At 51.9% G+C, this 8,788-nt stretch overlaps 2 protein-coding genes across 2 annotated transcripts; one reads left to right on the forward strand and one right to left on the reverse strand.

Annotated features, from left to right (window-relative positions):
- Window positions 1–1,437: 1,437 nt before the first annotated feature.
- Window positions 1,438–4,430, forward strand: B0T23DRAFT_401416 (glycoside hydrolase; the record flags this gene model as incomplete). The annotated part of the gene is made up of 10 exons (XM_062838586.1): window positions 1,438–1,777; window positions 1,858–1,940; window positions 1,980–2,319; window positions 2,380–2,448; window positions 2,642–3,079; window positions 3,163–3,249; window positions 3,364–3,572; window positions 3,648–3,967; window positions 4,163–4,222; window positions 4,370–4,430. 10 exons carry the CDS (start codon window positions 1,438–1,440, stop codon window positions 4,428–4,430), a joined length of 2,007 nt encoding a protein of 668 aa, XP_062697540.1.
- Window positions 4,431–5,259: 829 nt separating this feature from the next.
- Window positions 5,260–8,019, reverse strand: B0T23DRAFT_29237 (Up-regulated during septation-domain-containing protein). The gene is made up of 4 exons (XM_062834275.1): window positions 7,714–8,019; window positions 7,345–7,639; window positions 6,386–7,245; window positions 5,260–6,334 (listed from the first exon to the last, which is right to left on the reverse strand). Exons 1-4 carry the CDS (start codon window positions 7,819–7,821, stop codon window positions 5,339–5,341), a joined length of 2,259 nt encoding a protein of 752 aa, XP_062697541.1. The 5' UTR covers window positions 7,822–8,019; the 3' UTR covers window positions 5,260–5,338.
- Window positions 8,020–8,788: the final 769 nt, after the last annotated feature.

Raw genomic sequence — 8,788 nt, forward strand, 5'->3', positions numbered from 1 at the left:
ATCCAACTACGATTTTCCCAAGGCGGGTGCGGTTGTAGTCGGTTGGTTTTATATTTTCACGCTATCCCCGTTCATCCCAACATATCCTAATGTTGGGAATCTTCGAATGGTTGTGGAGTTCGAACCGATCGGTTCGTAAGGTACTTGATTTCTGCATGCCCCTGGAGTTTCCCTTGCTTGGCCCCATCCCTGCGTCGCGTGGGAGGACGCCACGGGGCCGCTGCTGCAGGGACAGGACGGATTCAGGGCACCTAGGTGTCTGCACGCACCTTGAGGCTGACCTTGGCATCGATGGGACAGTAATCGGTCCAGCATCCGTGCACGACATGAAGGACCTTAGTGAGGACTGAGAGGTTCCTATTGGCTGTTGGTGCTGTCATTCATGAAACCTAAAGAACTGTTTGCGCGTTGCAGAAAGTTCCCAGTTGAAGGCCGCCATTGGACATCCATACATGGAAAGCTGCGTGCTAGGTAGCTATCTATTTGATAGATAGAAGTTGACAAGTTACGTACCTCTAGATGCCTCTCGAAGTGCCTGTCAAGACCGGGCATCCATTGGTGTAGCGGCATGGGAGCTGTTTGCACCGGCGGGCTACCTCTACACCTGACACTCCCGGGCATTAAACCAGCCGAGGCCACTGCAAGCGCGGCTCCTTAGACGGCGCGCTCTGAAGTGGCTGCACCATGGGGACCATCGCGGATTGGGCCATTAGGAAATGTGGGCTCTGTCACTTACTAGGTAGATCGCTTTTGCTACCTTCTCCTCCACATAAACTCATTAAATCCGACGCCCGATTACAGTCCCCCCGCGTGGGCTCAAGCTAAACCTGCGTTCAACGCGTTCGGTTTACGGGGTCCCGACTCGGTCTCCGGCCAACGAGTTGACGACGACTGTTCATCGCTCCATGACAACACGGAGAAGGTTTCCGGTTGGGTCCACCTGCCTCAACTTTCTCGAACCTCAGGAACCTAGCCATTATTGGAGTTCTTTCGTTTTCGAAATAGCTCGTTTATTTCGGCGCTCGTTTGGCAATTCTTTGATATCGTCAACGCCATCTGTTTGCAACCTGTCTCTGACAACCTCCCCTCTTCTGTTTATATTTTTGGCGATTGTCGTCGATTTTTGCAACCTGAAACGAGGACGATCGTATCGAACATACGGAATCCACCGAGGAGTGTTTCAGCATAAAGCAGTACTGCTCAAAAAAGGACAATCGAATTCTTGTCGGGGCCCGCTGAGCTTGTCCTGAACGCGCTGGACTCCTTCGGATACCGATTTCAAGGACTTGGGAAGTTAAAGATGGAATAGGATTTTATTCCACCGAATTTCACCACGAAGTAAGCTTTGAATCGGTTCTTCACTATTCGGAAGGAGTGACAATCAAGAGTGTTCAAAGGGTATGGCGAGCTAACACCACCTCGACATCAACTGTCAACATGGCAAGTGCAGAAAATCAAAAGGTAAATGCCGTCGCTTCTACCGGCGAGCATGTTTCTGACATTTACTTGTCTAGGGGTTCACCTCCGCTGGATACCAAATCAGGAGGCGTCTCATGGATCACACGCCACTTCCCTTTCCTTAAGACGAAGCGCGGGATTGCCATCATAGTGGCGGTCATCCTCGTCATTATCGGTGCAGGTATAGCAGGACTGGCGACTCTACCAAGGAAAGGAAACAAGGGCACAGCCGAGGCGGGAGGTGGGGCAGGTAACTCAGGATATTCGATCACCAGTGACGAACATTTCTATGGCCAGTCACCACCGGTCTATCCTTCACGTACGTACGCAGGCTTCAATTCGAAACCGGTTATATGCACGGGTTCACCGTTGAAGACAGAAGGCTGATTTGCCACACAGCAAACATGACCGGCACTGGAGCTTGGGCATCCTCGTACAAGAAGGCCAAGGAACAAGTTGGTCGAACGACACTTGATGAGAAGGTACTGGCTGCCATATGTTGAGATGGCAGTGTTATTGAGCTTGTTTCGGATTACATTTCTGACATATTCGCCACCACACAGGTCCATCTAACGACCGGCCTCCAATCTAACACGAGTTGCTCTGGCTTCATCCGGCCTATATCCCGTATAGGTTTCCCCGGAATGTGCCTGAGCGATGCCGGAAACGGCCTAAGAAATACCGATTTTGTCAGCAGTTGGTCGAGCGGTCTCCATGTTGGTGCGAGCTGGAACAAGTCGCTCGCATACCAGCGAGGGACCGGCATGGGTAGCGAGTTCAACAATAAAGGAGTGAATGTGCTCCTTGGGCCCGTTGTTGGGCCTATGGGCCGCGTGGTATTAAGTGGCCGCAACTGGGAAGGTTTGTCACTTACTGTCAGTAACCCACAGGAAGGGCTGAGTATTGATGATTGTGGACTAGGTTTCTCTTCCGATCCATATCTGGCAGGGGCTCTTGTGTACAAAACCGTTGAAGCGACTCAAAACGTTGGTGTCATCACCAGCGTCAAGGCAAGTTAACGTCCCTATGCTTAAAAAGCTAACAGGCCGCTAATATCAGACTAGCATTATATCGCGAACGAACAAGAATCATACCGAATGCCTGCCGACAGCATGGAGTCGGTATCATCGAATATTGACGACAAAACAATGCATGAGTTCTATCTCTGGCCTTGCCGGTACAGGTAACATCATGTGTTCATATAACCGGCTGAACAACTCATATGGCTGCGCGAACAGCAAGTTCCTCAACGGCCTGCTCAAGACAGAACTAGGTTTCGAGGGTTTTGTGGTCTCTGACTGGAGTGCCCAGCACGCCGGTGTTGCCACGGCTTTGGCGGGACTAGACATGACCATGCCGGAAAGGGATGAGTTCTGGGGATCTAAGCTTGTGGATGCGGTGAAGAACGGTTCTGTTCCTGAATCCAGAGTATACGACATGGTAACTAGGATCATGGCATCTTGGTATAAGATGGGTCAGGACACGCACTTTCCTACACCCGGTATCGGCATGGTTAGCGATATTACGAAACCTCACATGATAGTTGACGCCAGAAACTCGACCTTCCGCTCCACGTTATTTGACGGTGCGGTTGAGGGTCATGTCCTCGTGAAAAACACGCGTAGCGCCTTGCCCTTAAGCAGCCCCGTATTGTTATCTGTCTTCGGGTACTCCGCCAAGAACCCCGACCACAATTTGGACCAGCGATTGCTTCATCTGCATGGGTTTTCGGGGCAGAATCATTCAACTACGATGAGTTTACTAGCGGATTCTTTGGCAGCGCCGCGGTAGGTAACACCCCCATTGCTTTCAATGGCACGCTCTATTCCGGCGGCGGCTCCGGTGCCACCTCCCAATTGCTCGCCGTCTCACCCTTCGAAGCCATCGTCCACCGGGCCTACGAAGACGGCACCGCGTTGTTCTGGGACTTCCATAACGGCAATCCCGCCGTCAACCCGGCCCCAGATGCCTGCCTTGTCATCGGCAACACCTACGCAGCTGAGGGCGCCGACCGCCCTGGCGCGCGCAACGACTACACCGACAGGCTCATCAAGCACGTCGCCGACCAGTGCAATAATACCATCGTCGTCTTCTATAACGCTGGAATCCGCCTCGTCGACTAGTTCATCGACCGCCCCAACGTCACCGCCCTCATCTTCGCCCATCTCCCCGGCGAAGCCTCGGGCAAGGCGCTCGTCTCGTTGCTCTACGGCGACTCAAACCCCTCCAGCAAGCTTTCCTTACACCATTGCACGCAACGAGTCCGACTATGCCGTTTTCGGACCCGATCTCCCTGGCGCCGGCATGTTCCGCAAATTTCCCCAGAGCAACTTCTCCGAGGGCGCCTTCTTGACTATCGTCACTTTGACGCCAAGAACATCACGCCGCGCTTCGAGTCCGGCTTCGGCTTGAGCTATACCACTTTTTCCTACGGTAACCTCTCCGTTAAGCGAGCCGGTGATGCGAACACGAATGAACTCCCCACTGGCGAAGTCCGCGAGGGAGGGCAGTGGATTGACCTGTGGGATGTGCTTATTCGTGTAAAGGCTGAGATCACCAACACGGGCGGTCGTGATGGAGCCGAGGTCGCGCAGCTTTATGTTGGGATTCCGGATGAGGGGGCGCCGGTGAGGCAGCTGAGGGGATTTGACAAGGTGTTTGTGAGTGCTGCAGGGACGGAGACGGTTGAGTTTAAGTTGACGAGGGGGGATCTGAGCGTGTGGGACACGGTGAGGCAGAGGTGGAGGCTGAAGAAGGGAGGGGAGTACGTGGTCGAAGTTGGGGGGAGCAGCAGAGATTTACCACTCAAAGGGACGGTAGATATTCGAGGTTGAAGGCGTGATTAGATTGAAAGGAAGCAGATGTAATGTGCTTGCTTTGCCTCTGTACGCTTGAAATGAAATATGAATAGTACTTGCCATATCTGCTGTTACCTTTGTGCGTATCATTTTGTGAGACACTCCGACATCTGACCGGGGAAACGAGGGAAATACCAGTTCAGTGATGGGGGATTCACTTCGCAGGAAGCTTTTTCTTGGAATTCTCGGTTCAGGTTGAAGGGATAAGGGTATGTATGGTAAGAGTTAGGATCTAGGGGGCCACACTGCTAGACAGAGCGTTGCAAAGGGCCGCCTACATATGAGGCTACCGATATGCTACATAGCATAACATCGGACTGGGGCGTGAACCACAGAGTTTGTAGGTAATTGCGTGTAGACTTCGGGGAATTGTACATGGGAATGACAGAGAGAGAGAGAGAGAGAGAGATAAAGATCGAAAACTACAAAATTACAGGAAAAAAAACATACAACACCTGGGATTCGCTGGTCGTCACCGACCCAACTACTAGTCAGGCGATTGGTAGCTTATCTATGGGAGAGCGGACGGGATCCCGAGTTTTCTACCATCTGTGGTCGTATGTATTAGATGATACTCGTTGGCAACGTTATATTGCATCAAGCAACTATTACTTGTCCGCTTGGTTCATCAACAATAGTGATCAAAAGTACATAACAATATCATGCGACAGAAACATGAATAACTCAATCTGCAGGATTATTGAACTCCCCGAGATATCATTTATCGACTATAGTAACCGGCTATTTAAGGGGGTATCATTTGGGTATGTAATTCCTGGCCAGTCGCACACTGAATATCGTGTTTACCACACTTTCCCCGTTGCCCACCCTCCACCATCCATAAACTCCAGCGTTCGGTTGTGAACCAAGAAAGAAATGAAGTCAAGAGACAAGGACAGACATAGCGCTAGAAATTACATTAAACATTAGAAAAAAGTCGGTTTGTACAAATGTTTGTATGTGAGAGTGCATCACCACAAGACGAGGAGATACATGGCGATGAAGCTACAAGAGCCACAGTGCTACTTCGGTGGCGGCCGGAAGACAGCATTAGTGAGGAAGATCTCCTCGCTATTAACAACGCGTGCTGTGGTAGCCGACTGACATGTTGTGTTGTTACTGTTGGCGCCGCCTTTGCAGCTCTGTATGGGCATTTCCGCTGTATCGACGGCGAGTGAAGGCTTACCACGAAGCCCGTTGAGCATATCGATGCTCATGGTGCGGTGTATGTGTTTCCGCCGGCTGTCTGAGGGGGGCGGAGCGGGGGGGAGCGTCTCATCTGTGACTGCCGGCTCTTCCTCCTTTACTGGATATTCCTTTGTAACCGGAGAATATACCTCGACCTTGACTGTATGCCGCTTTTCCCTATCAGCAAGGAGACTGTCGCCACCCATATGGGTGAGCGCATTTTCCACATCAGCCAAGAGGGCAGAGACATCGCTGCCTGCAAAGACCATGATGGTTTCAGCACGCCGAGAACTGGCGCCTTGCTCTTCGCTCGCAACATCTTCCTCTTCATAGAATGGCTGTTCCATAATGGTGGAAGGCACATGAGCAGCCACTCTCGGCGGCGAAGATGGTGTAAATGCGGACATGATGTGAGAGGAAAAGGACATCTTCGCTGGACTGCGAGGAGGCGTGGAGATATTACCGGCGCCATTCGTAGCAGAGCCCAAGGAGCGGATCCCCATGGCGCACTGCAGACTCTCGCTTACGCCGGCCACAGATCCAGGGGTCATGGAGAGTGTGGTGGCCGCGGCAACATGCTCAAGAAGTTTCTGCCGAACTCGAGTCCGGCGATTCTCAGCTTGATCGAGCTTGGTTATCCAGTCGTCTATTGAAGCGTCGAGCTCTGCAAGAGCCTCTTCTTGCTTCAGCATGGACTCTTGGCTGAACTTGGCTGTGCGAGGAGACCGAAGGTACTGGCAGATCCGAGCATGTAGATTACGTCGACCAGCACGGAGGGATGTGTAGGTGCGTCTAAGATATTCAGTCCGTTCATCTAGCTGCCGTAGCTCCTAACATGCTGTTAGTCACAAACCAAGGTACGCGGTCGAGGGTAAGCTCACCTTCGAGAGGTTATCGACGTCTTCCTTGCGCAGTACCTCGAACCTAGCAGCCTGTTGAAGAGCCTGCTTCTGTAGAGCAGCAGTTTCGTTAGGCTTGAGCATTTTAACCGCATCGCTGGCCTTCCACCCCTTTGGCAATTGTTCAAATGCGCGCCGTTCTGCGCTCTTACTCCTTTTGGAGCATGACCTGTTCAAGACGGTAGCCCCGCATGTCTCACTCCTTTTCCGTGGTCGGCCCCGTTCCATGATGCTTCCCGTTTCTGACTGACTCCTCTTGTGCCCGATGTTCGAGACACTCTGAGGGCTATCGGCGATGCCCGTCCCGAGTACCAATGGGAACCCACGTGTGCATTCAATGGAGCTTTTTGGCACATTGTTGTCAACCTTATCCCATGGCATCGGCGAAGATCTGATGTCGGTGGATGCTGATATAGGCGTTGGCAGTGTGGAAGCAGTCCCGGCACTTGTTGCTGCAGATCTCGGGGCGCTTGAAGTAGCTGAAAGGGGCGTGAATGGCGTCCGCGCTTTAGGAGAACCCTCGAATTTTGCTGCCCGAATCGTGGAGTCTACCGGCGCGGTACCTGCTCGGAGACGGCTGCTCGACGTCTTCTGGTGGAGTCTTTGGGTGGCAGAGCTAAGCGTCGGAATCACAAGAGGAGTGAGATTCCTGGGCGAAAAAGGCTGTCTAGCCTCGTTATGAACTCGTTGGCTTCGATTAATACATTGGCGGGCGGCATCAGGCTGCGCTCGCTCAATGGGCACTCGATCCTTGAATGGCCCCTTACCCTGATTAGGTCTTGATGGAAGGCCTGGGGCACTAATTGAACGTTCATGGAGAGCCGGACGGCCGGGAATGGTGGCTGGGACCACTTGTCAGCATGAATGAAAAAAAAAAAAAAAAAAAAAAAAAAAAAAAAAAAAAAAAAAAAAAAAAAAAAATCCATCTAGGGTAAACATACGGGAATCCATGGCTGCCTCTTGGACGGTCGTCATTGGGCCAAGTTCAGGCACGCTCACTTTCCGCCTGCTAGTAAGGTTCTGCTCCTTTACTTGTATTCTCAAACTAAATCCAGCATTGGACCTTCCACCAATCTCGCTGTTTGATCCCATGTTCAGGACAGAGAACTGCTCTGGATCAACTGACTTCTCAGAGACTGTCGACTGCGTGTCTTTGGAGCACTGCTGATATCTTTTTTCTGGGTGAAACATCCTCCAAGTAAACGGTTTATCCTCTGACGGCGAAGCTCGACCTAACTGTAGTTTGGATAAATGTGTAAGTAAGCATTGGCCGGTTTTCCGCTTGATCTTGTGGGCCCGGAGTGACGTACCGATTCATTGGATGATTGTGGAGTGACTTCCTTTGCTATGTAGTTGTTGAGGTAAAGGCTGAAATCCTCGGAGTCGGAGTCCAGCATACAGCTAACAATATGAGCCATGAGTCGGACGGGTCGTTCGAGCCGTGTTAGAGATTAATGACCAAACTCGTGAGACCAACCAGATGTACAGAAAGCTGGATGAGGCCAAGGAACAAACAACGCTCTTCACAGCGATGACGGGCTAGGGGTACAATGGATGGTATATAAGTCATGCACGTAGACTGGAATTAGGACAGACCTTGCCCTGAGTCGAGACCGTGGTTGGCTACCAGACAGGGTTGAAGGGACTAGCACGGGACCCCATGTAGGTATATCGACTAGGAGAGGGGAGTATATCATAGAGCAGCAACCCTCGAGACTGATAGATGCTTTAGATTTCTCATCGTAACTCCCCACCTGAAGGTTAGGTAGGGTGGCCTAGTTCCCTCGCAAGCTACAAGTCCCCGGACCTGGAGCATGGGAGCAGATCCATCATCCAGGCACGAGCCTTCAAATGGTGGGTTCCCAGTACTGAGTAGACCAGTATTCAGTGGAGAGAAACAAGTGCTGTCGAAACGTGCGACACAAAGACGGCAGCCGAGACTCGGGCCCTCAACAGGTATGAGACCGAGAGTTCCGTCGTCTAATCTCAGCACAGGTGAAGCATGCAGGTGGATACGCGATGCTGCGGTAGTGACTTGGGAGTGCAACAGAGTATGCAGGCACGGCCGGGGTAGAAGGGCTGGAAGGAGAACCAAAGCAGGAGGTTATTCTGACAGGAAAAGGAACAAAAGAATCGGGGGATGACGGATTGAAGCCGCCGCTTGGACCTTCCTTTCATGAGTTCGCCATTGGCCTCTAGGCCTGTTCATCTCCAGTACGTACATACTCTCTGGAGACACTCCGCTCCGAATGGTATGCATTTATTACCAGGGGGTCTTCTCTCCAAAAGCATGGGGTAACCATCCGTCACCGTGGTACTGGCAAGGGGGGATCGGACGCTGTTAGCATCGATGCTTTGACTATGTTCGGCCTCGCTATGACGGCG

This window comes from Neurospora hispaniola (assembly GCF_033458365.1).
Source record: "Neurospora hispaniola strain FGSC 10403 chromosome Unknown B0T23scaffold_1, whole genome shotgun sequence".
Classification (NCBI taxonomy): domain Eukaryota; kingdom Fungi; phylum Ascomycota; class Sordariomycetes; order Sordariales; family Sordariaceae; genus Neurospora; species Neurospora hispaniola.